This window comes from Accipiter gentilis, chromosome 8 (genome assembly GCF_929443795.1).
Source record: "Accipiter gentilis chromosome 8, bAccGen1.1, whole genome shotgun sequence".
In the NCBI taxonomy this organism is placed as follows: Eukaryota; Metazoa; Chordata; class Aves; order Accipitriformes; family Accipitridae; genus Astur; species Astur gentilis.
This window is the reverse complement of record NC_064887.1, coordinates 23,930,487-23,958,091: the sequence shown is the minus strand read 5'-3', so window position 1 is coordinate 23,958,091 and position 27,605 is coordinate 23,930,487. Positions and strand designations below refer to the sequence as shown.

The 27,605-nt window shown below is 42.2% G+C and overlaps 1 protein-coding gene across 1 annotated transcript; it reads left to right on the top strand.

Moving 5' to 3' along the window:
- LOC126041676 (complement factor H-like) lies at positions 1 to 24,479 on the top strand. Its single transcript, XM_049807711.1, has 18 exons — positions 1 to 292; positions 1,843 to 2,043; positions 3,339 to 3,518; positions 6,015 to 6,191; positions 7,290 to 7,469; positions 7,595 to 7,768; positions 9,098 to 9,280; positions 12,645 to 12,827; positions 14,140 to 14,322; positions 15,680 to 15,859; positions 17,391 to 17,597; positions 18,794 to 18,970; positions 19,644 to 19,820; positions 20,833 to 21,009; positions 22,299 to 22,481; positions 23,237 to 23,440; positions 23,735 to 23,932; positions 24,077 to 24,479. Exons 1-18 carry the CDS (start codon positions 16 to 18, stop codon positions 24,088 to 24,090), a joined length of 3,255 nt encoding a protein of 1,084 aa, XP_049663668.1. The 5' UTR covers positions 1 to 15; the 3' UTR covers positions 24,091 to 24,479.
- Positions 24,480 to 27,605: the final 3,126 nt, after the last annotated feature.

Here is a 27,605-nt window from a genome sequence, read left to right as displayed (position 1 = left end):
TTTTTTAACTATTTTATGCAGTTATGGTCAATATACAATGAAAATAAGAACTTATGCATCAAATATAAACATATTCTTCAAATTAGCATCCAGTTTTTCTCTTTTTATTTAGAAATTGTATGCTCTCCTCCAAGAATTCCCAATGGGAACTTTAGACCTCAAGAAGACAACTACATCGTAGGTGATATAATCACAATACAGTGTAACCCTGGATATCATTTTAAAACATTGACTGGCAAAAGCACAGCTGAATGCACCAAGAATGGCTGGGTGCCTGATCCGGGTTGTGTCCGTAAGTAGCTCTCATGAATGAAGACACAACTTGTAGAGTTGTTGGAAATATCTCAGTGAAAAAAGAGGTAAAGAGAAAAACTTCAGAAGCATGAGAAATGAGAGTTGCTTTATCATCGTGCTTCTTTGTAATGTAAAGCTTAATTTGATGGTTTGGAAAAGTCAGCTATAAAAACAATGGTATAGTCTACATTTACATTATGTTTATAAACACAGGTATTATTTATTTCTGTATTTGTGAAAGTATGTGTTAAAATGTACTATAGTCAGCTCCCTGTCAGGAATTTTTGTGGTCCACCTGAAGAGTAGCATGCCAGACAAGATAAGAGGACAGAGTGAGTGTTAAAGTATCCAAACCAAAACAAAACATAGGTAATGGTTAGAAGGTATCTTTCATTATGGTTATCACAGCTTTAGATTTTTACTTTCAGTTGTATGTTGGTAAATTATAAACAACCACGGTTTTATTCTACCTATTATAATGTTTGTCAAATAACAAAACAAGATATTCATGATTGTTGATGAGTTCTTTCTTAGCTTAAACTTCCCATAACTACAATAATAGTTTTGCCCAGTACACACAGTATTAACAAACAAGTAAATAAATTAGAAATTTATTTAATCATCTAGCACTCTTTGATTTTTAGTCACTGAAAGTAAAAGAAAAACTTAGAATGTGAGAGAAACCCTGATGAAATCAGTCTTGTAAATGAACCTTTGGATAAGATGATTTCGACTATTGCCGAAAATTGCAGTTAGTATCTGTATTAATCTTTCCTTTATATGTGTGTGGGTTCTAAAATTCAGTATCATTCCGAGACCACTTCACTCATTATTGAATGGTCTGTCCAGTGTATGATCTCCCTTGCCCCAGCATGTAGGCTCTGGGTCAGAGCACTTCAGAAGGAACCTACCTGCTATGGCCAAGTAGGACACCCTGGGTAAACTTGAATGAAAGCTTCTGGGAATCTCCTCCTTCTATCCTTGACTTGTCCCTGAAAAGGGTCAGTTCTTTTGAGGAACTGAGAGAACAAAAGAAAAACACTACAGTTTTAAAATAAAAATGAGAAGAACCAGGAAGAGCTTTCGGTACAGGATCCCCAAAGTTACCAAGGAAAGTGGTGACAGGAGTCATCTCAATTTTGAGTCCACAGTTCAGTGTCTATATCTGAGCTAGCTGTCTGGGCTCCCATCATGGTCAGTATAGTAAATTTAGTCGAGACGCTCTACAAAGACAGTGTCATCTTACCATAGAATAAATACTTACTATTTGGTCTCATGAATCAGCCTTTGGAGTCCAGTGAGAATATTGAAGAGATTTCTGTGGTTGCAATGGGATCAGAGGGAAGCCACATAGGTATAAGCACTGACAAAGACAGCAGAAGCAGAGTGTGATTGCTCCCGCACTCCTTAGGATCTGCGAAGGTGTGCAGTCTAGATTCTGACAGTTTCAGAAAACACACAGATGGTGAAGCTGAATCTGTGTCATCTGTGTCCTGAGCTTTTTGTCACGCATGTGTTGATATTGTTGCTCTTAAATTCTATTTCAAGAGAAGCCATGTGACTACCCAGCCATAGAAAATGGCAAGTTAAGTGAAACACTGGAGTACCACAAAAACTATTACTTCCCGATGAGTTTTGGGCAGCATGCTGATTACCACTGCATTCACGGTTATACAACCCCGAGTGGAGAATACTGGGTTCGAATGGTCTGTTCTGAAAGGGGCTGGTATCCAGAGCCAAAATGCCTCAGTAAGTACATTTCCATTATACACTCAATTCTGTTGGAATTATCGAAGGTCTGTGCAGCAGAAATTGTGCTGATGGAGCACAAGATGGAACAAAGAGCAGTTAGTTAAAGTAGAACTGCTTTAGTTGACCCCTGGAACTGCACCCAGATTTCATCCTATCTGCAGAGCTCAAACTGTCAGCTGGTAAGTGACACTCTGAAATGAGGAAGGCTGAAATGATACTTTTGGATTTTGGAGATTCTTTACTGCTGAAATCCTTTGTGAGATTGAGAGATACATAGGAAATGTTTCTCTTCTCTGGCTTCTGGGTCACGTGCATGCATCTACTTTCATCTGCATACACAGCTGCACGTACAGAGTTTCTACTGTATGTAAATATATTCTTCCTTCCGTGGCTTGGGCACTTTGTCTAGAGGTTCCTCTCTGAGGTCCATTGCCTGGTTCCTTTGGATAACATTTGGAGCTGCGAAGGTGGCACACTCTTAGAGTAAGCTGAAAGTGAGCAAGGCATCAGAAAAAGATCCAGATACACTGACTTAGATTTAAAATAAATCAGATTTAAGATATATTTAAAGCAGCGAGCTGAGGCCTCCACTTCTAACACACATCTTCAGTCGCAGTAAAGTTCCTACGTACTGGTCGGGCTTGGAAGTGGACTACAAAAGGCTGATCTTTCTCTGTTGCCTTCAGTGGAGTGGTGCTCCGTGCAGGAAATTAGTGGAGTCCTGCCTGGAGGAAAGGACCAGCTACTCGAGTAACACAGCTGTAGCATTCCTCCAGCCATCTTCCTTGTGTCTGGGCTCTTGGGGGCACAGGATGTTGTAGAGCCAGCGTGCTTAGCTGCTGCTAAAATCCCCAGAGCTGGTTTGAGAGGCTGATACATTTGCACAGAGATGATAAAATCTCCTGGAAGCAAATGCTGAAAATCACTCAGGGCAGCCATCAACATTTTAGAGACATAGCAGACCAAACCAGAGCTGGTATACATGACGCTAGATGCACTGAAGTTAGCCAGACTTGCTTATGAACACTAGGTAAGCGACACTGTTTACTAGACCACTTCTTAGCACTTCATGTAGCGACTTGCACTCCTGTTCATGTGATTCATTAACCTTAGGGCAGTGAAACAAATCATGCTTTCATTCAGGTTTGAACACAAATGTCTTTTGGGGATAGAAGGCTACAGAAAGGCACTTGGAGGCCCATTTTTTAGTAACCGTCTTCCTGAGAATAAATTTACCTCAGTTCTTGCTGTACAAATTACTGTGGTTAAATATACTTACCTTCCTTCTTCAGAAAAATGTCACGTCAGACAGCTGGAAAATGGTTATTTCTCATATGGACATAAGAATGTTTACAAGGAAGGTGAAAGAGTTAAATATGTCTGCAGTGATGACTATTATACTGAACACGAAAATGGGCAAGTCACGTGCACAAAGGATGACTGGTCACCTCCTCCAAGATGTATCCGTAAAAGTAAGTGTGCTCATATTTTGTTGAGGTTTCTAGCTACAACCAATAAATCCGTCATCACATCATGTACATTAATCCATCACTACTGCTTAGTAACTCTAAGTCTAGGTGCTCTGCACCTGAAACACAATGCCGTCATTCTCTCAGTGTCTCATGCAGCCCTCATGTCCCTGTGTGCTGCTGAAGTCAGTCGCTATATAAACATGCAGAATGAAACCCTGTAAAACATCCACGCATGGCTCATTCAGATCTCCTAGAATGTAAGCTCTGGGATGGGAGTCACAGTCCCTTTATTTTCAGTGGTGAAATCTTGTTATAACATAGCTGTGCAGTAATGTAATAAATAGTGATCATTCCCCTTGCACAGCCTATCTGTAATTTGTTTCCGTTCAGCCTCTTGCTATGTCACCTGATCCTTGTTCCTCTTGCTTCCTTTCCAGTTGGCATCATACTGGGAGGAGGGAGGAATAGGAAAAGGTTACCTCTCCTAACTCTGTTTCCAGCTTTTGTTCCTGACTTGTACCAAGCCTGAAATTGCTAGAATGTCTCACAGGAACTTTAAATACTTTAGATAATGACTTCATATGGACAAAAATAATTCAACCTAGCTTTTCTTGGACTGTAAAAATACTTTTTTAGGAAACCATTTGTGACGGAAAAAGACTTACCTGCAAGGTTCAAGCAAACGACTTATTTGAACTTCACTTATAGCCTTAACACGCCACTATTGCAGGTTTTACAGACAGAATGGAGGAATGCACTACTGCAAGTTTTAAGGCAAGAGTAGTACACTATTACAACCACAAGCACACACGCGTTTACAAACTTAAAGCATAAACAATATTCACTTACCTCTCCAGGTAAGGGCTCTCAATCCCAGGGAAGCTACCTCGACCGGCCTCCCGATCAAGGCGGGGGGGGGGGGGGGGGGGGAGGGTTTCCTTCCCAAGCCAACTGTATAGTTGGAGAAGTGACTCCCCCATCTCCAACCTGAATCTTAGAGTTCTTATCCCCTGACTTGTGGAATGGTGTATATGACTATGTCTGAGTGGATCATGATATGTGCCTAAATGGATTATGTATATCTGAGTGGAGTTTCCCGTTATCTTTACTTTGCTGGTCTGTGACTGTTTGACTACACAAGGTTGTCATTTGAAACTGAAGCTGAAACCCTCCAGGTTTTGGGGTTTTTTTACCTTGCTTCCTCAGGCAACTGAATAGTGGTTGGATTGAGACTCAGGGCATACTATTTGTTACGGGATTTCAAGGCTCAGCTCAGGTTTTGGTTCTTTGAATGGCACGGCCACCGCCCTGTTTAGTTTAAGGTTTATATCAGACAACCCAGGGCTAAGCTGTCTACACAGCTCCCCGTGAGTTGTCTCTGCAGAGAGACAGGGCCTCAAGGCAATTCAAGGCTGGGTTGCTTTTGTAACCCACCATGAGTTGCCTGTGTGCCCTAGACATGGTGAAACTCTGTGAACTATGAGCCTTACAATCCACACACCGTTCCACCCTGATAGAGACAGTGACCACAGAATGTCTTGGACTGCCACCCACTGAGATTTTGATATAGCAATGAGCAAGCAGAATAAAATTTTGTGATTCCTAGTGTTAGGCAGTCGTGGGCATCAGTGGTATAAACACCAAAAAATTTGACGTGAAATTTAGACTTTTGAAGCTGTTGCACTGAAGTGTCATTAACTCTGCTCCCAACATTCAAATACATCCTCTAGTGTTCCTCAAAGTCTTTTCTGTTTCGTATCTTTATTTACTTGACTCCCTAATGTGCAAATATTGCTATTTGTTGTAGAGTTAATTTGTTAAAATGAAGAAACTTCTTCACAGAATGATTTATTAGTAAAGAATTTAACATACTGCAGAAGTTTTCTTTCAGTATACAAGACCGTAACATCCAACCAAGACAACTGATTTCCATCGATTTAGACTGGCTTAATGTATTCCAAGTGATGTGAAATCAGTTACAACATTGGGTCTGTCTGCACTAGTGTTTTAGTGTGCAAGAAGGGGTCCTTTGCTACAAATTTCCTTTAGCCCTGCAGTGTGTGCACTCCGAATGACTTCTCTTTGGTAGAACTGAGGTGGTACCTGCACACCATGGTGATCTCTGGCGTGTGCTACCTTGCAATATGGACAGAAGGTCCTCTTTATGCATGCACAGTGCTGTGCATGCCCAACATGAATTTCATTTCTAGTGAACACCAGATGTGGACATAAAATTTTGGAAGCTTGCAGGATTGCTGCAAATGAAACCCCTGTCCATGCCTGTTTGTGCCGCATGAGTTGGTGACTGTGAAATTTGACTTCACGCTTTCCAATTGTCCCCCAGGAAAAGCACTCAATGCAGAAGCAAAAATTCATGTGCTCTTAAAAATGTTCTAAATCCTACTGCTGCTTCATTTCTCCTCCTTCTTCTGTGTATTATAAGCATGTAGTTTGGCAGTGTTTTACTTGGAAAAAAATTTTGTCTGTCTCTTTCAGAAAAATGCCAGAATATCAATATTGACAATGGTTTTTTGACCTTGGGAAAGAAAATATTTCGTTTACAGGAGAAGGTCACCTATAATTGTCATACTGGCTTTTTAACTCCAGAAGGACAAGAAACAGGAGTGATACAGTGTCAAGAGAATGGCTGGACTCCACCTCCAAAGTGCATCAGTGAGTAGCATAAAGGCTTCAGAGCTCCCTATCATTGTGACTGACACAGACATGATGTCCTATGTACTCAGTTTTTTGTTGTCTGGATTGGTAGAGTTTTCTTACTGGGCAGAGGGAGACTCAAACAGAGGACTGATCCTCCAGAGATTAACTTTTCTGGGGCTCCAGGAAATAAAGAGAGAAAAGGTGAAGGAAGTGAGTAAGGTGGGAAAGTATCTACTGTCTTGTAGGTGAGCTATCTTTTTGGACCTCCACAGCACAAAGTAGATGGTAATCACTGACCTCTCCAGTGATTCTTACCTGATACAAGGTACATATGCCCAAATTTACTCCCAATTCTCCCACCTTTCACACATGTGAGGGAAGATTTATGAAGAAATGCCTGTGAACCAAGGGATTCTGCCAAGAACTTTCTTTAAATGTAACCAAACTAGAGAAAAATGGGATTCATTATTTGGAAAGATGTTATCACTATGCATAAAAAACACTATGCATATGTCTGCCCTGGTGTTAAAAAGTACATTTGTGAAAAACACCAGAATGCTTTTTCCTGAAAATACCTCCATACTGTTGTTGCCTTTCTCCTCTTAGAAGTTCCTTCCTCTCCTGAATAAAGGTGTAGGATAGTAAAAGAAGAGACTTAATCTTCCAGTGTTATGATACTGAGACTCATAATATTGACCAACTTGAGCTGATATTTTATCTTGTCCTTTTATTTCAGACTGCCTTCACCTAGGATTTTGCTGCTTTTTTTCTGACCGCCTCACAAATGACCATGGGGAACAGGGGTGCAAACTGTTTGCTATGACACCAATAGTGACATGCAGTAGAAGGAAAGGAGTTGAATCTAAGCAAGAAATATTTATGCTAGATATTACTTCTAGACAGACATTTCTGAAGATTAATGCAATAGATATTATGTGAATATGCTACATGTGATATTTTACATTCATATTCTGGCAATGCAGAGTTTTTAATGTTTCAAATATACTGAGTAGTTCAGTCAGCTAGCACACACTAAAGCACCCACAGAAATGATGCTTCCAAAGGGCTGTGTTTCTGGATCACAAAATGCACTAACTTTGTTTTATTCTACAGAATCATGTCAAACACCTCATGTGGACATCTTGAATTACCATGCAAATAAAACTATGTTCATGCCTGAAGATATAATCGAGTATGCATGTTTGGAGGGATATCAAGCTGCAAATAATATGCCAACTGGTACCACAAGGTGTGGCATAAATGGTGAATGGAATCCAACGCCCCAGTGTCTTGGTGAATATTGTACACTTTGTGAAGCTTTTTTATTTAAGACTTTCTTTGGTTTTGTTCTAATTAGTAGCATTTCATGTACTTTTTGCAGGGTGTACACTATATGCTAAAATATTTTGTCTTTGTAGCAATAGAATGTGAAATGTTGACATTGCCCAATGGAGATTTTTCTCCCAAGGAGGGCAAATACCACAGCGGAGATGTTGTGAAATTTACCTGTGCAAACAATTACGTAAGAGTGGGACCTGCCTCTACTCAGTGCTATTACTTTGGATGGTTTCCGTCACCACCAGTGTGTAAAGGTAATTCTTCTGTCAACTTTATTGTAGTAGGAAATAGATGAGCATGCCTGGGTCCTGAAGACTTCTGTGGACACCTTCTACAAGCCAGCCTTGCTCCCAGGAACAATTATCCTATCTTCATCTCTAAAAGAACAGGAACCGATCCTCTTTGTACCATTTCATAGCGGTTTGCTATTTCATGTGAAAGATTCTGAACAGTTGAACTTCCAATGTTGAACTTTCTGTTACCTTTAGTTATGCCAATTGGAGTTCTGCAATAACTGAAAGTGAGCTGGTAAATGGCTTTCACAAAATTTCACTCAAGTTATTGTCTGTAATGTATGAAAAATTATTTATTATTCAAAGAGGCAAAAATAATGTGCAGTATGGCAGCCAGGAGTGATTGATTTGAGTAATGTCCTCTCTTACTGTATCCTGAATGTCCTAAGTTTTGCCACTGCCTAATGTTGATACCCATCAGATGTTGTACCCTATGTTCCTTTGTCTGATCACAAGATATTGAAGAAAAAAATTACGGTTTGGACATGACACAGAGCTGGACCCAAGCAAAAGTAACTGAGTGAAGGGTTTTCCCTGTGGAATCCCTCAGCTTCATCCGGTAGAATGAACAAATTTATGCAGAAGAGAAGATATATGCCCCTATTCTTCTCATCCTTTTTAAGACAGAGCACAACTTACTGGCATCTGAAAAGTTTCTTTTCCTGGTGCTGTGCCCTTTCATGAGGAAGCTTGAGAGAATGAAGAAATCTTGTATTTCTCATCTCCCTTTCTTCCCACTCAATCAGTTTCCTTGTTGTCTTTCACGCTGTCATCCTTCTATTTGCTCACTCTCTTTTGCGTTTTAAACCGACATTTTAAGCTCCCTTAACAGGAGTTCCATTCACTCCCTCAGAAGTGAATTCCTTTAATATACAGTACATGTCACTTGCTGGGTGTTTTTATAACATAGGTTATTATTGCTTGTAGAATTTTCACCTTTTTTTTTTTTTTTTTTTTTTTTTTAAAGAATACTGAAGTTGTCATCCATGTAACTTTTTTCCTTTTAAAACTGGGTTAGTTTTATCAACCACTTCTTTCATCATAGCAGGCAATTGACAGTGCATGGAAGTAAGATAGAGTGAGCCAGGGTCATGCATATCTGTTTGTGATCTCCAGCCCAACGTAAATCTAGATATTCAAAGACATAAACCAATGACCTGTTTGTTTAACTTGTTCTACTGATTTTTCTTAATTTTAAACAACAAATTCAATCTATTTTATGTTGCACTTAACATATAACTGTGCGAAAAGTTCTGAGTTCAGAGCATGAATTTGATCTCTTAATTTCAGTGAATGCCAGAGGCTGTGGACCTCCACCTGTGATTACCAATGGAAATATGGCTGGTGGCTCTGTGGAACAGTATCAGCATGGGGACAGAGAGCACTATGAATGCAACGTTGCATTTAAATTGGTTGGATCAAAGGAAATAGAATGTGTTGATGGACAATGGTCGTCTCCTCCCTCTTGCATTGGTAATCTATATAACTCTTACTTGTGAGAAGCCTATAATTCAGTGTAGGCTAATACTTCACAGATATTTTCACAATTAAAATTACATATTTGCAGGTGTAATATGTTACATTCAAAATCATGTTATGGATTAAAAGTAAACACACACTATATATAAAGCCAAAACTTTATTAACAGTATAATTGAAATCTCAACAGTCCAATCAAAGAATTGTTGTGAGTCCAGGTCAAATTACTATAGAAAGAAAAATAAAATAAATATGTAATATATAAAGAGTAATTTTAAACATATAAATAATACAGAATATCTAAGTAATACAAACAATTTATAATACAGAATTACAGTTGTTATACAGACACTTTCTCTTACCTACCCCTTTTTCTGGTTTTATGCTCACCCTTCCGCTGCCCCTTTGGCTCCTAAAGTCAATGTCTTCAGCCTGGTGTGTTTTGGAGGGAAGTTACAGAACATTACCAGTATGACTTGAGAAAGTCATTCACTGGGGGGAATAAGATGTTGATGCTGATGATTTCCTCTTCCTCCCTACAGGATCTGCTTGGGGTAATTTTTAGGTTTGGTCTACAGGTTGTGAATTAGGTATGTTTAGCGTGTTGTAAATATGTTAGATACTTGTTCTTTGTGTTATCCCTAAAACCAGTTTTGATCAGCTCCAGGTGTAAGTTGGCCTTTTGTGAGCTGTTCATAGCCTTGGGGTGCCAGGCTGTGCCCTGTCTCTTACCATCCGGTGCCTCTACTCTGCCACACCCAACCTTTGTCTCCAATTCTCAAGGGCTCTGTTATCATACCAGCCCTGTATTCACCGGCACCATTATATTAGAGTCATAATTACTCACTCTACAGAGACTAAAAACTTGTTTCTACTATGTATATAAAACCATGGTTGTGCCATACAGAGATAACCAAAAGTAAAATAAATTAGCTATAGCCTGGTCACTGGAAAAATTGCTGTTACATCTAAAATAAGTAAGACCAAGCCTCCAGGCAGGTCAGGACAAGTTCTGACAAAGTAAGCCTGATAAGCCTCTATCCTGAGGCCTTGCAAGCTCAGTACAAACTCTGTGGCCTCTTTCTAGCAATGGCAATACTGTACGTTACTGTGACACAGGGCTACAAACACGATGACTATGAATGCATTACGTATGTTGCTGCTTTCCCTAGGCTAGAGTCAGACATGTCCAACAGTGGTTTTTTTTATTTCCTGATGCTGAAATGGTGAATAGTTCTACAGTCAAGTCTCCTGCTTAAGCAAAAGCACCCACTTTCTGTGCATGTCAGTAGGTAGTGTACCTTAAACCTGACGGTATGAGTGTCAACAACAGGAGTTTAAATTGCTTGTACAAAACTACTATTTGTTTGTTGAGACAGTGTGGTGGGTTGACCCTGGGTGGACGCCAGGTGCCCACCAAAGCCATTCTATCACTCCCCCCTCCTCAGCTGAACAGGGGAGAGAAAATATATCCAAGGGCTTGTGGGTCAAGGTAAGGACAGGGAGAGATCACTCACCAATTACTGTTGCGGGCAGCTTGGGGAAAATTAACTCAATTTATTACCAGTCAACCAGAGTAGGGTAATGAGAAATAAAACCAAATCTCAAAACACCTCCCTTCTGCCCCTCCCTTCTTCCCGGGCACAGCTTCACTCCCGGATTCTCTACCAACCCCCCCCCCCCAGCGGCGCAGGGGGACGGGGAATGGGGTTACGGTCAGTTCATCACACATTATTTCTGCCTCTCTGTCGTCCTCAGGGGCAGGACTCATCACACTCTTCCCTGCCCCAGCATGGGGTCCCTCCCACAGGAGACAGTCCTCCACGAACTTCTCCAACGTGGGTCCTTCCCACGGGCTGCAGTTCTTCACGAACTGCTCCAGCATGGGTCCCTTCCACAGGGTGCAGTCCTTCAGGAGCACACTGCTCCAGCGTGGGTCCCCCGCGGGGTCACAAGTCCTGCCAGAAAACCTGCTCCGTGGGCTCCTCTCTCCAGAGATCCGCAGGTCCTGCCAGGAGCCTGCTCCAGCGCGGGCTTCCCACAGGGTCACAGCCTCCTTTGGGCATCCACCTGCTCCGGTGTGGGGTCCTCCCCGGGCTGCAGGTGGATATCTGCTCCACCGTGGACCTCCATCCATGGGCTGCAGGGGGACAGCCTGCCTCACCGTGGTCTTCCCCACGGGCTGCAGGGGAATCTCTGCTCTGGCACCCGGAGCGTCTCCTCCCCCTCCTTCTTCACTGACCTTGGGGTCTGCAGGGTTGTTTCTCTTACACGTTCTCACTCCTCTCTCCGGCTGCCGTCTCTGTCTGTCCCAGCAACTTTTTTCCTTCTTAAATATGTTATCCCAGAGGCGCTACCACTATCGCTGGTTGGCTCAGCCTTGGCCGACAGCGGGTCCATCTTAGAGCCAGCTGGCATTGGTGTTCTTATGGTGCAGGATGATCTAATAACAGAACCAGTAAGTGGTGGGGTTTTTACAGACTGGTTTACTCTGTCCCTATACGTAATACATTCTGACACGTCTTCCGCAAACAATGCTGATGGTTTAAAAATGTACAGCATGGAGCTTGCATCTTTTCAATCCTTGCTCCAGTGGAAACAGTTTCAGTGCGCAGGCTTGAAAGAAGAGTGGTCCAAACTTGAGTGCAGCATTGTTCAAATTCAGTCTTTGAGTTTATCATGGGTCTTCCCACTCCCACATTAAGAGCAGGCTGTATGCCCTTATTCCCCTTACATGCCTTTTTTCCTCCTTCAAAAAAGGCTACTCACATGCTGCACTCCTCTGCAAGCCATTACCCTTTGTTGTCACTACCACTACAATAGTGACAGCCCAAAGCAGGAACTGCTGTTGTCACACAGAGGTGACAGTGCTGCAGCCCTCTAAGTGATGGTACAATCATTTTCAGTTCTTGTAATAATGCTAACTGAAAGTACACATTACAAATGTGTAGACATATGATCAAATATAATTTTGACTGATGAGAATCAGGGATCCGGGTGAGTTGGATTGATCCTACTCAGGGATCCAGGCAAGTTGGATTAATTGAAGTTTTTCTTAAGCTTTAGGGTTTATGTGCCAATGAAAAACAGTTTGGGAAAGTAATGTTAGCTGAAACTACTTGTGGAGCATGCTGTGGAGTTACCACAGTGACGGAAAAGGAAGGGAAAAGACAGGAGAGGGATTTAGTAAACTGACTAAAAGATATACGTACTCCAGCTGTGTTGAAATTTAGTTGTTACAGTTAATGGGAGTAGGTTTGACTCACCAAATGCAAATATAGTTATTTTTATTTAAGTTCTTTCAGCTATTCCTATAGGACTCCAATATTATTGTGGAATACTTCTGCTCTTTTCAACAGAAGACAAAATGCCATGTGGATCACCTTCCTCTATTCCGAATGTTGTTCTTCATCAGGAAGACCAGACCCAGTTTTCGCACGGTGATGAAGTGATTTGTGGATGTAAACAAGGCTCTGGCAATTCTAAGGAAATGAAAATAAAATGTCTTAATGGGGAATGGAAACCTTTACCCGTTTGTGCCGGTAATCTATTTGCATAACATTTTCATGATGTTTCAGATATAAGTGTAACATAGTTCTATTCAAAATCTCAAGGACTTCAGCAGTCAATATGTAGCCAGAGATACGATAGTTTCATGGATCTCAATGAAGGTTTGGTGGGTTTTTTTCCTCTTTTAAATGTGAACATGTCCTTTGTCCTGGAAAGACTCTGCACCTAGAAGTTTGTAAGCGCTCTGAGTAGGTTTGGGGAAGGAAACAGACGCTTGCACCGTGGGCAAAATCAAGCATGGGGATACATCTTTGGTGTACGGTGCCTTTTACCCATTTTTCTGGTGTTCCTCCCTGGTGATGACCCTTCAGAAGCCTTGGGATATATCTGCAATAAAGTAGTGAGCCTGTTGCACTAATTACTTGTAGTTTTATGTCTCTGTATACTACTTCGCTTTTTTAAAATCCTACTGGGAATTAAAGATAATACTAATAGCTACAAGGTACTAGGCTTACCCCATCCTCACCATTTTTATGTGCATTAGTCCATTCCATTTCTGATCAGTAGTTTTCTCTTTTTTCTCATCTTCCCATTTGGTTTTGCAGTGCATAAATTGAATGAAAGTAATGTCTTTCAAAAAGATACAAACCAAAGCCTTTTCCTAATAAAAAGAAAAAAAAAAATTACATTGGAGACAGTAATTTAAGACAAAAGTGACACTGGACAAGACGGATTCTTGTCTGGGATAAATTACTCCAGCACTTCACTTATCTTTAACAGGACACAATTTATAATAGACATCCATTTCCTGGTTCCCCCTTTCTTCAGAAGTGATTTTATATTCTTCAGTGATTTGAGTACACCGTACCTTTGAGGATTGAATCTGGCACAAAACACAGCCTGCTTAGCTTTCACAAGTAGCCTGTATTCTGAGTCTCAGAATCACCAGTCAAGGACACAAGACCTGGTTATGACTTAAATACAATTCCATAGGAGACTGATACCTGATGCATATTTCAGTGTGTGGAGTAGTACTTCCTTTATGGACCTGTTTCTACAAGCAAAAGAAGGTTCCTCTTCTTGCTCATCTTGCTACCTTTTTATAGTTTTAGGGAAGAAAAGAATGTTAAGTTTTTATATTATTTACTACACTCAGCAAAAAAAAAAAAATCATTCTGTTTCTGTAATATAGGAATCAGGAGTTACTTCAAACTACAGTAAGTAAAAAAACACTTTCACATAGACATGCATTAGGAAACGGATGACCTATTCATCAATGAATGCGTACGTACATATTATCTAAACAAAATCTTTTTTTCAGGTCTTTTTGTTGATTTTTTTCAGATCCATCTCCTCAGTGTGTACTTCCAATGAATGTTGAGCTTGTGCACAATGGTCCTCTTCCCAAGCCAGGAAGGGAAACTAGGTTCCATGGAGTTATACATTATATATGTATATCAGCTGACAAAAGAATTAAACAGGCAACTTGTGTGTCTGGAAAATGGTCACCAGAGATTGAATGTACAGGTATGGTTTTTAGATTTGCATACAATTTCTTTTTTTTATGTAGGAATGATAAATGGTCATTATTGAAGTTTCTTAGTATTGCTGTGTCGCTAGTCTGAAATAGAAACACTTACATGCTTATATATATGCTTACTCGATTATATGCTGAAGGATAGTCATGAATAATTATGGGAATCATTTGAACAGTTAACTAGGTTTAGAGACGCACTGTTTTAGTGAGGCAGACTTAATAATCTCTACCCTGACAATTGGAAGAGTTGTCACTGCCACTTCTGATTTGAGGAGAAGATGCAATGATAAACCTAAGCTCGGTTCTTCAAAAGGGCTTTACCATGGTGCAAATGAGAGTAGCTTATAGCTCAAGCTCCAGCCAAAGTTCCTTTATTTCCTGTAAACTTTCAAAGCTTTTCTATTCCTGATTTTTCTTTTTTCTTTTTTTTTTTTTCCCCCACTTCTGTTTTTTCCAATCGCTTCCTAGTGAAACAGTAAGAAAAAAAGCTGTGTTGGCCTATTCAAAAGCACAGACCTAGAGGACACTGCCCTTTATGTAATACACACCAAAGGCTGGATGCTTGTAAGACTGCCTTTATGTATAGCGGAGCAGGATATTGCCTGTAGAAGGCATGATTGTAAAACAATCGTCGCCTCGTTGCCTGCTTTGATTATGCCAGATTCTTGGGAGATGGTGCATGGCAGTGGGAGAAGTACACAGAGTGGCAGTCACTCGAGGGAGCGCTCCCTTTCAAAACCAAGTGTCCCTACCTTCTCGGTTTTCTGGAACCACTAGAAGCCACAAACCAAGCTCTGGATGTCTTCTCCTTCCTAGATGTACCTCCTTCCCTCCTTTTTTCTTTCCTTTGGCAGGAGCAGCCCTTCATTCCTTGAGTGGCAAAATTGAAGTTTATTTCTTTGTTTCCTTTTGTGATTCTCATTTACTTCTGTTATCACCAGAAACTGGTGGTCTGAAGAAAAAAAACAACAACAAAACAAAACAAGAACCCCAGAAGTTGGTCCAGTTTTCCTAAAGTAGTTCACCAGAGAGAGAGGAATGGGAAAGCACACAGGAGCGTGCAGCTATGTGGAAGGGAAAGGAGGGACTACAAGAAGCTCCAGCTTAGATTGGTGTAGGCAACTGTGTCTCTCTTTTCTATGAGTTTGAAAGTGTGTGAGCATCTGAAGGCAGCTCTGGTGTTTCTGAAGCAGAACAAAATGATTGTAATATTAATTAAAGCTTGAGATAGCTACTGAAGAATTATCTGATGAACACGAGTGTTTTCTTCGTTGGTTGTGTTGTAATCTGTGATGAACTGTTACGCTTTATCTTATGTTCTGTTATAACATGAGTATGTGTCCTTAGCTGAGGAGAGTACGTGCCCACCTCCACCTCAGCTGCCTGGTGCTCAACAGATAACAGTTGGAAGAAATAACAAGCATGGGAGTAAAATAGCTTTTTCATGTCTGAAGAATTTCCAGCTCATCGGTGTGAATGAAATAACATGTATAGAAGGGAAATGGCAATCACCACCTTACTGTGTGGGTCAGTAGTGGATTATTTTTTCCTATTTATTTTATTATGAATTTCTGTGTTGTCCATTTGCAGTCATCATTAGCCAGAGGATGACATTATTTATGTTAAGATTATCGTGAACAGGTAACTGCAGAAAAGCAATAGAACGCAAGTTGCTAAAGAAAGTGCAGTTAACCAGCTGCCGGACTGTCGCTCTTTTTATTTACGCAGACTTATCTAAGAAGTCATATGAAGCTTTCAGATAGTCTCTCAAGAGCTGCGTGTTTATTTGTTTGTTTAGTATATTGCAGAATGGAGTCTCAGTTTTGACTGGGGGCCTTTAATACTATCCTGGTGAAAAAAAATCAGTCTTATTTATGATTTAGTTGTAGTAGTAGCAATCTTTGGGTTTTTTTCTTTTTTTTATTCTTTCCTGATTTTTCTCCTTTGCTTTTTGTGGCTTGTTCCTGTATTAGGAGTATAAATGGTATGACATAACTCAGGCCATCTTCTCTAAGAAATGCTGAGGAATCTGTAATCATTGTTAAAATATTACCGATGCAGGTGATATCTTGTAAGCAGAAGTGCATTAAGAGGTAGAAAAAAGTGTTTTCAGAAATGAATAGGAGATAGCTGAGTACAGGAAAAATGAGATGCCAGCTGGTGACTGATGTGTACAACGGGCCAACCATTTCTGTAGTTTGAAGCTGCAAAATTCTGATGCCACGTGGTTTCTCTTCCTCTGCGTTGCCTGTGAGTCTCCATTTCTGCTGATAAGTGGCAGACGTAGAGAAGAATAACAAAAAAAATATTTGAGCTGTTCATAAAACAACTTTTACTGAAATAAAATTCCCAGTCCCAGTTACCAAACAGCAACTTTGACTGTAATTAGATCTCTTGTATTGTGGAATTCAGTGCAAACGTATGCTTTCAAATTGATGTGTCAACTAATAAAATCTCATTTACTAATAACTAAAAAGGCATATAAAATATAATTCAAGTCCACCCACTCTACAGTAGTATAGGAGAAGAAAGCATTGGGCCAGCCCTGACTCAGGAGGGCTTCATAGAGATTTAATCCATTGTATGTATCAGGAAGTACATTATAATACTTCGTAAGTTCTGTTCTCTTTTTCATTTTCATCATGTCATCACAAAACCCCTTGGGACATTGGTACAACTTTATTAATGGTGGAAAAATTTAATAGCTAATATTCTAGACACTCACTTTCAGTATCTCAGAACAAGGTAATGTCTCTTCTATTTCTCTGCCTATGAAATTTTCCTGGTTCTTGATGCTAAGCTGTAACAGTGTCTCGTTGGTATGAACTAGAAAATAGCTTTAATTTGGTTCAAAGCAAAAGAAGGAAACCCCATGTAGGACAGAAAGAGGAGAGAAGATTTGGTTCATGTGTCTTAGAGATTTCTTCATCTTCCTTTAAGCCATTTAATTTATATTTGGATGATTACATTTTTTTTCTTTTCAGTTTTAGACGGTACATATCGTTGGAATATTAATAGTCTTGCAGTATTATTTATCTGTGTTTTCTGTATTTTTTAGAAAGACCGTGTTTGCCACCACAACCCATAGAATGTGCTGATGTTCCCAGGCTGGAAAATCGAAACGCAAAAATTAAAAAAGAAGGGAAAACAATTTATCTGGCTGGTGCTAGAGTTAAGTATGTTTCTCGTCCTGGATACATCTTAGATGGACCATCAGAAATAACTTGTTCCATGGGAAACTGGACTTCAGCTCCTACATGCTTGGGTAATGTCAAAAAATACTTTTTCTGAAGTGCATTCAGGAATGAAATGGAAAGAATTTTAAACTGGAGGTGGACTAGTAAGAGCCAGGAACTCCATAATTTGCTGTGGAATCTTATCATCCCTCATGGATGTCTTCAGAGCAATCCTGATTGGATGCAAGACTGACTTTTTGAATGCAGTCTAGTTTTTAAATATTCCTTTGTATTCTTGCAATCTTTGTTCGGTTCATAGCTCTGCCATGTGAGTCCTGGGCACATCCTCATAATCCAAGGATCTTTTTTCTACGTAGCCCACTAGTGACGAGGAGTTGCTTTGATGCTTCAGTGATGGAAACCACCTCGGTGTAGTAAAGGTCTGTCCTGGTTTGAGCTGGGATAGAGTTATTTGTCTTCCTAGCTGGCACAGTGCTATGTTTTTGAGTTAGGTATAAGGTATTGATAACACTGATGTTTTCAGTTGTTGCTAAGTAATGTTTAGTCTAAAGTCAAGGATTTTTCAGCTTCAAATCACGACAGATGCCCAGCCAGCAAGAAGGCTGGAGGGGCACAAGAAGTTGGGAGGGGACACAGCCAGGGCAGCTGACCCAAAGTGGCCAAAGGGGTATTCCATACCATGTGACATCACATCTAGTATATAAACTGGGGGAGTGGGGGTGGGAGGGATCGCCGCTGGGGGACTAACTGGGTGTCGGTTGGCACGTGCTGAGCAATTGCATTGTGCATCATTTGTATATTCCAATCCTCTTATTATTACTATTGCCATTTTGTTACTGTTACCGTTATCACTATTAGTTTCTTCTTTTCTGTTCTATTAAACCGTTCTTATCTCAACCCATGAGTTTTACTTCTTTTCCCAATTTTCTCCCCCATCCCACTGGGTGGGGGGGAAGTGAGTGAGCGGCTGCGTGGTGCTTAGTTGCTGGCTGGGGTTAAACCACGACAAGGTCAGAAGCCTTTATTAAAATTTTCTGGCATGTTTAGAAACAGGATCTATATATTTCAGTGATGAAGTCCATGCCTATTTAGGGGAATGACTAATTTAATTTTCCATATGCTACCTTTTATAGATAATCCACTGTCAGCGGATGACAATGCTAATGTTACAAAAAGCTGCCTGCAGCATCTGTTTGGTAGAAACACTACACTCACTGTGCGTGTGTCAGATTAGCACAAGCATTGACTTTCTGTATCTTTTCAGAAATGCCATGTGGAAGTGTTCCAAAAGTTGCCAATGCTCAAACTGAAGGCAGAAACAGGGAAATTTATGAGCCTGGTGAAACAATTCGCTACCGGTGTGATGCAGGGTTCCTGACTGTTGGTTCCCCCGAAATTATTTGCAGAGAAGGAAATTGGACAGCACCGCCCTTCTGTGAAGGTATAGGTTCTACCTCTAAGTAGTCTGTGACCCTTCTTAGTCTCGTGTTATGAATTAAAGTAATGTCAGCTCAGGCACGCAGGTGAGTCAGGCCAAGAGAGCGAGGAGGTGGCTTGCTTTGAATAGACTGCTCCAACACCTATTTTTCTGGCTCCTGAGAAACAACAAGCAGGATAGGTCAGCAAGGAAATGGTTTCCCCTGTGGGCTGAAGCTAGTAGCTGAAACGAAACGTAGCTCTCTGCTGAAATCAAGCAGGCCGAGCGTTATGGAGGAATGGATGCTGGCTGCAGAGGGGGAGATAACTGGTGGGGTAATAGATCTTGTTTTCACGTCACTTAGAATGTTGGTTGCTGAAAGTGGCCTCCAAATAGCAAAGAAATCATTTCACTCTCCAGCCCTTTGGCACACTAAGCTGTAGAGCACCAATCTGCACATTGGGCTGATCTCTGCAACTCCTTTTCTCTTTTTAGTCACTCTAGGCAAAAAAAAATAATAATGTGTGGTGAAGCATTGCAGAATAAAGACCATAATATCATCCTTTTCTGCCTGCAGAAAATGATCTGCATAACGCAAACCGGTTTTGCTCCTCAGGAGCACTGGTGCTCCGGAGTGCAATGTTCTGTGATTGTCATATCGCTGCACTACTGTTCTTAAATGCCCTTCTCTTTTCAGATGTTAGCTGTGGACCCGCACCTGAAATTCCCAATGCTTATGTTACAAGCACTCAACAGGAGAGGTATCTGCCCGGTGCCAGAGTGCAGTATGAGTGTGAAAGCAATTTTCAACTGATGGGTGGAAATTATGTCACTTGTACGAATGGAGAATGGTCACAAGCACCAACTTGCAGAGGTAGGAATGTATGCTTTCATCTTGCCTGTTAGCATAGAGGGGACTGTTTGTTTACCTAAACACGCTAAAGACTTTACCTTTTCTACTTCTGTTTTCTTTGTGCACCCCAACTTTGTGCTTGCTATTGCTTCCTTGCGCCAGCACTTTGATTTAGCTGGATGCTTCTAGAAATGCCGGGGATATTTTCATCAACAGCAAAAATGTCTTGAAGAAGCAGGGCCTAAAATGTGCTGCTCTGTCATTCTCCTGCACGATACTGGCATTTCCCCAGAGTCTGCCATGTCAGCGACCTTCACTAGAAAGACACGTAAGGGCTGCTCTGTTCTGTTCAAACCTGTCAGGGAGTGCCTGAATGGAAGAAGCAGTAGGGGAGAGAAAGAGCCGTTCTTCTCCAGGGCTCCACTCTGACCAATGCAGACCCCAGCAGAGACTCAGATCTCAACCACGTAAGATCTGCTCTGGCTATGGAAGTGGGAAGAGCATTCCTGTGACAAGGAACTGTCGGGAACTGTGCTCCTGTCCCCTGCCCAAGTCTGTGGCTGCCAGGCGAACAAGTGCTACTTGGCTTTCTCACACCTCCATGGAGCTGACTGCACTCACCTGTCCCTGAGCAGTGCTGGCTGATAAGCTCCTCTGGAGCTCTGTGGTTCAGCAGAGCACCAGCTTGGCTGCTGGCCCTGTGACTTCCAGGAATGCCAGGGCTCCCCAGTGAGGGACATGGGCACACAGGAAGGCTGGTGTGGCTTCTTGTGCCATGAGGTGTAGCCACAAAAATGCTGGCTTTTTCTAGAAGCTCTCATTGACCCTACCATCTCCTGAGAGTCCCAGAAAGAGTGTTCTGCTGCCACTGTCACACTTGGTTTTTTCTCCGTGGTGAACTCTTGGAGCTGTGACCCACCTGAGGCAGAAAATCTGGACAGAAATTGTAGCAAGGTTGATGTCTTTAACTGTCTGTTGTATAGGGGAACACCTCAAGGACTGCAAACCTGACTGCAGCAGTGTCTCTTTTCAGACGTGACGTGTGAACCTCCTCCAGAAATTGCTGGTGGTAAAGTTCAAGGTGTTAAAAAGTCAAGGTATTTGCCTGCGGAGAGTGCTCGCTATCAGTGCTGGCAAGGTTTTGAGATGACTGGGACTGCCACCGTCACGTGTCGGAATGGGACCTGGACAGTGCTGCCAAAGTGCAAAGGTAATTTCTCTCTCTTCATACAGTCGCCTGTCAGTGAGACTGTCATGAAGCTGACTCAGTGGCATTTGCTTCTCCAAATTCCAGTCTCATGACTGTGCACAAACGCAAGGTATCTGGCACACTCAGGAAAAAGCCATTTTCCCAGGTATCTGCTCAGGTGAGTTTAGCAGCTGAGTGACCCAGGTGGCTTCACTTGAGAGGGCCACATCTGGAAAACCACCCTGAGGCTGAGAGCAGTTGCTGGCCAGGTCTAATTTTGAGTCGCAGCCCTTGGACTTCTTAGAATCTACTTTTGGTGCCTGCCTGATGAGAAGAGAGTGAGAAATTTTGCTGTCAGTGTTGGAGAGCAGAGCCCACAGCTTCCCTGCCAGTTGACATCCAGATAATGCAGACGATGCATTGCTGTATTGCATGCCATGGAGTCAAAGCAACTGTTAAATCAACTGAGGGTAGAATTTGATGTGTGAGCCAATACCTAGGTACTGTGTTGATGCCTCCTGGGATTTCATGAGTGCCCTGAACAGCCCCATTTGTTTTTGTTAGACATCCAGAAAGTTTCAGCACGTGAACCAATGCAGCAGCATTTGACTCAAACGCCACCCAGCTGGGAGCTGAAAGGGGTGCAGAAACAGCAGATGAATTAAGACGAGGCTCCATGCTGTGGCTCCAGAACAGAATGCCAAGTGCAAGGAGGCCCACTGCTGGTACCAAGAGACCTGGGTCTTCTCTGAAGATTTCCCAATGCAAGGTCCGTTGGAAGGCCGGACTTGGCAGCAGTGTGGTGCTTGAATAGTTATAAAAATCCGTGAGGCAGCAGTGCTTCAGGATTGGCATGAGTGAACTCCCCGGTGGCCCTAAGTGGCCCACAGAGCCCAAGGGCTGTCCCATTAGTGACTGCAGTGGTGCAGTTCAGTGGCAGTTGTTACTGTTTGCATTTGGATCCACTTTTCTCACTGCCAAGGCAGCACAGGGAGGAGGTGGGTGTCAGGCTCTTCTGCAGAAAGAGCTGTGCCAAATGCTACACCATTGTGTGGGATGAGGGGAAGTCCTGCAGGCAGCTGCAAGTGCTTCAGCTGTGGGCAAATGAGGTGAACTGGCAGCTATGAGTCCCAGCACTGGAGAAATGAGAAACTCTTGCTCTTTTTCACCTGCCAGGTATATGGTTTTTCTCTCTGCTTTCCTCCAGCTGTCTCAGAGTAGTGCCAACGTACTGTCCAGCAGTATTTGTGGCCAGGCCTCTGTTGCAATTACACTCTTGTGGCTTTCTCTGATTGGGAATTTTCTTCCAGGGAAAGGTGGAAAATGTGGCCCGCCTCCAGTTATTGAAAACGGAGACCTTCTTTCCTTCCCCATGCAAGAATATCGACAAGGTACAACTCTGGAGTACAAATGCCCAAGTCTCTACGTCCTGGAAGGATCTCGGTATATCACCTGTACTGATGGGCAGTGGACAAGCCCCCCGGTTTGCCTAGGTAGGTTGAAGCATGTGCTGGGTGGCCAAAGACCACGTGACTGCTCCTGTTGTCTTTTTCTCAGATCCCAAGGGCATGACTTGCACAGCAGCCCTTGTGCTGGGGCTGTGATGCCGGCAGGGCAGAACGGCAGTGAGTCCTTCTTTTGCCCAGAAGGAGTTTCTTCTTGAAGTTGGCTCATGTAGTCCCCTCTGCTGCCTGCTGTCTCTCACCACCACAACGGGTTCGGGAGGAGGGGAGTTTGACTGAGCCCCACTGTGTGAGGGGATCTCCATCACCGTGCAGGGCTCCCGCGTGCTCCCGAGTTGGCAACACTGCTAGAGTCAGCAGGCTGGGAGTGGGGAGGATGGGTCTGAGTGTGTGGCAGTGCTGGGGAAATCCAGGGGTGCATCCGTGATGTGGCCGTGAGGAATCAAATTTAGAGATGTCCTGAGCAGAAGGGAAGAAGGGATCTCAAAAAAGACATGGGGAAGTTCATTGGTGCCTGGCAACTTCCCCATCCATGCTTCGATCTTGCCCTGCATGGCTGTCAGAGCGAGAAAGCTTCTCCCTAGCTGTGCGTGGGATCTCAGCTGTGGGCTTTTTTCCCTCTAGCTTGGATGTGAATGTCTTTCCTGTTGCAAGTAACAGAGGGTCAGAGCAAGTAGCTGGAAGCACTTGTGATGCAAAGAACTTCTGTAGGATCTAGGGAAAAAAAGTTACCTGTGGTGCATCTGTGTGAAGTGATGACACTCTTCTCTTGGCCTTTTTCCAAGTGGCCTGTACAGCATCTGAAGAAGACATGGGCAGAAACAATATTGAGCTGAAATGGATCATAGGAAGAAGAAAGCTGTATTCCAGATCAGGTGACTTTATTGAATTCCGGTGTAAAATAGGATATTTGGCAGACCCAGCATCTTCTCCCTTCAGAGCACAGTGCGTGGAGGGGACATTAGAATATCCATGGTGCAAGCCAGGAAGTAAGTGATCTCCAGTTTGGCCACAGCTTAGCCGCTCTGTTGTTGCATTTTTAGTGCTGAAGCCGAGGGGAAAGCCTTTAGCTTTCCTGGGGGAGCACCTGGGGAGGAGCCAGGGTGTGGGAGCATCCTGGGAGCTGCGGGTGGTGAGGGGCAGAGCCCCCAAAAAGCCATTAACTGGCATACCTGAGCTGGAAAGACTGCTGGGGTAAGGGCTCTCAGCCGGTACCAAGAGTTTCAGCGCATCAGTTGCCCTGTGTGAGGTCTACAGGCAAATAATGAAAGTACTTTTTGCAGAGAACTGTACAGTGCACGCGAAGATTATGGAAAGGAACAACATTCAACTACAGTCATCAAGCCGGTTGAGCTCTTCCACCTATCGCTCTGGAGAGTATGTTTTCTTTGAATGCAGATGGTTCTACCGTCAAGTTTCACGGCCTGAGTATTTTAGAGCAGAATGCCTGGATGGAGTGATTAAGTATCCTTCATGTAAACGTAAGTGCTTGGTGCCAAGGACACAGAGGGGCTGTAGGAGGAGGCAGCTTTGCTGAAATTGCCTGTCCACTGCTCTGAGGAACCACTGCGATGTGTCAGGCTTGGTCATCACGCCTTTTCCCCTTTCTTCTCTTTATGCTGCAGGAATGCTTGGATAAATGAAAATGGCATGAAGGAGCCCAGCTGTGGAAGCGAAAGATCCCTCAACCGACCCAGTGATTTGAGCTCAATTTTTCCTGGCGTTTCCCATTTTGCTGTGCTTTGTTTGCAGCTTAGCCCATGTTCTGTCTTGGAATTTGTCAATGTTTTTCTTTTTATTATTGGATGATTGTGTTTACATTTTCTCCACATTTTATCCATTTTTGTAAACGTATTTACATATTGTAAATGTGTTTACATTTTATCTATTGGAATGGTTGTTCCTGCATTTTATCCATTCTATGTTGATCTTACTGCTATTTTTATTAGCAATTGTGTCCTGAAATAGGCCGGCTTTGGTGGCATACTGAGACAAGAATTAAAGCCCGCAGGTAATAATGAGCAAGTAGAGTGTGTTTGGCCTTGTCTGCTCCTTCTCCGTGTGCTTGCCTGGAAACTAGCCTGGGGTCATGGCAGAGGTGAGTGTCCTGACTGCCTGATCAGGATGAGCACGTGAGTGGAGTCTCTTTTCAACAACTCAAGGAAGTCTCTACATCACAGGCCCAGTTCTTCTGGGGGACTTGAGCCTCCCTGACATTTGCTGGAAGGGCAAGATGTTGGGATGCAAGTAATGGGGGTTTCTGCGTGGAGGTGGGGATGACTTCTTGGTCCAGGCCCTGGAATGGGACCTTCCATCCCTGTATTTTATTGGAGAGTTTGTGATGGTGTCTTGGTGGGGCAGGGACCTTCATGATTTTTTGCTTGTTGATCTGATGATAACATACTGCACCTCATGTATGCTAACATGTTGCAGTTAACACATTTGTGTATCATTGATGTCTTGCTGGGTGGGGGAAGGTTGAGGGAGTGTTTTTACTGCCTCTTACCTATTGGGCTTTGTAGATGCTATGCAGTTTATTTTCTTGCTATTCACTTTTCTAAAATTTTTTGAAAGCCACTGCAGGCAGCCCACCTGGCACTGTGCAGCAAAGGGTGGTTTTTGCATTGACCTTTGATGCCTTCATCTCAGATGAGATGTTCTTTATTCTCATCTAATTCCACTAAGGTCATGAAAATCAACTAAACCAGTGTGCTGTATTTGTGTATAGTTAAAGCAGCTTATATCAATATTCACATGGGGGATTAATATGGGTTGATTTCTCTCTAAGGAAAGGAAGCAAGAAGTACTTCTTCTGTATCCTTTTGCTGGATGATAATGGAGATTCTGGAACAGCTAAATCTTTGTTTTGGCAGCTCCATAACCAAATAACTGGACATATTTTCTTACAATGTGATGTGAAGAGAGCAAAGGTGAGCTTACTTTATAAGCACAGACAGGTTTTTTGTTGCAGGGACCTGGAGGAGAGGGAGGCCTTCAGCTCAGTACCAGGTAAATAAATGTTGAAGGTCCTCTAAAACAGAGGGCTCCAAAGTGGGACTCATGCAGCCCAAGGGGTTCGGAAGATGATCCATTTTGGTGAGGGAAGAAAATATTAGAACTTGTATTTATATTTATTTTTTATATTTATTATTTGATATTTAATATTCAGATTTGACAGTGGCAATTTCACTTGGTCTGTATGTCATGTAGGTGCTCCACAATGTGGAGGTGGTCATACTGGCACCCTCATGCATTCATTTGCTTTCAGCATATTGCAAAGCATTGCAGTTTATGTGTGCACAGTTAAGTGCATTTGTAGATTATACTTAGTTTTAACCAAACTAACCCTCACAAACTGGAAAAATGGCTTAAAAAGATTCCTTGCAAAGAAACTGCAGACAGAAGATAACACACAAGCAAACAACAAGAAAATGGCAGAGCTGACAATTCCAGTCCTAGTAGGAGCTCTTCGTCAGCCACAATATGAGGTAAAAAGAATGTCTCTCTAATTGCATCTGACAGGACATCGATCAAACTAATTTGAAATTGTGAAGACTATTTGAAATACGGATTTAAGTCATAGAATCATAGAATGGTTTGGGTTGGAAGGGACCTTAAAGATCATCTAGTTCGAACCCCCACTGCCATGGGCAGGGACACCTTCCACTAGACCAGATTTCTCAAATCCATGCTTGTTAATGATGAACCTTGCCCTTAGTACATTATGCCTTAAGATATTAGCTAATGCTACCAACATATTTAAAAAATAAGCATCCAGAACATGAAACCAAATCTCTACAATTTTTTTCAGCGATGCTTTAAGTCATGTCATACTCAATGCAGTACTTTACAAAATTTCACTGAACTTAATGATAACTGTTTAGAAGCCCCTTCTGAGGTTTCTCACTTGATAGCAAAAGACAAAAAGCCACATACCCTTGGGGAAACACTTGTTATTCCTGCTGCAGTAAAAATGGTTGGAATAATACATGGAAGACAATATGGTAACAAAATAAAATAAATTCTTTTGTCAGCAAATACTGTTGGAAGATGCATAGAAAACACTGCTGAAGATTTGAAGCAACAGGTATTAGAACGAATTATGCAGAGTGTGTGTGTGTGTGCACATGTGTGTTTAAAGGTCCACTTAAACTGAGTTTAGCAGTGTCAGGTTGCTTTGTATTCCTTTTCCATCTGTGACAAATAGCTACGGTGGAAAGCCAAGTGAAGGCAAAAATGATGACTAACATCACCTTCCCTTGACAAGTGTGATGTTATTCTGTAACCTGCAGTATTTGAAGACCGTGGATCATAATGTCAGTGTAGGCTGTCACATTGCAGACCACATAGCCCAGCTTTGATCTGTGAGGGCACTTGAGGCTTCTTGCAGCCTGAATTGATGAGCAAATAGGCTGTCTATTGCAGGATTATTTCTGTGTCTAGGAATTCGTTGCATTTGTTCCCCTTGCAATCATGTCAGAGGAGCAGATGTTCCCTTTCACTGTCTGGACTGTGGACAGCATATTTAAATGTTCATTTTTGAAAAAAGAAAAAAAAAGAGGGGGGTGGGTTTCAAACTTTGGTAAATCTTCTTGTTGCTAAGCCTCAGTCATATGATAGGAAAAATACTGCCAACACTTTTGATGTGAAGCAATAGGCTACTGTAGTGCATTTTTGCATTCATTTTAGCAGCCTTACAAAAGCATTGTCTGCCATCTACTGCTGCCAGTGGAGACATCCTCCCCTGGCTGTAGTCAGAGACCAGAGCTGGAGGTCTGGTGGAAATAAAGTGTAGAAAACTGTCATTACATGCAATGTCAGTAACAGAATAAGAAAAAATCTTGTCAATACATGACATGAACAATATTAACCAATATTACGAATACAGTGCTAACGATAAAGCAATGATAAACTGAATACAGTGATCAACTAAATCACCTGTACTGCAAATTTGAAGTAAAAAAAAATAAAATCCAAGTTGCACAAATGCAAAGATTCCTTTTGGCATCTCCTGTATAGCTGCACTGAAGGGACCTTGCTGGGTATCCCCATACTTCTGAAGTGAGTCTTGCTGGCTTGGTGGGACAGCAGAGCGCTGCCTCACTGCCACCTCATTGTAGCTCCTTTTCGTTGTGAGGCATTTCAGGAATCCAG

Coding starts and splice junctions, on each gene's coding strand:
- LOC126041676 (XM_049807711.1), top strand. CDS start 16: ATGCAGTTATGGTCAATATACAATGAAAATAAGAACTTATGCATCAAA. Junction 21,010..22,298: donor AGTGCTGCCAAAGTGCAAAG/GTAATTTCTCTC, acceptor ATTTTCTTCCAG/GGAAAGGTGGAAAATGTGGC. Junction 22,482..23,236: donor AAGCCCCCCGGTTTGCCTAG/GTAGGTTGAAGC, acceptor CCTTTTTCCAAG/TGGCCTGTACAGCATCTGAA.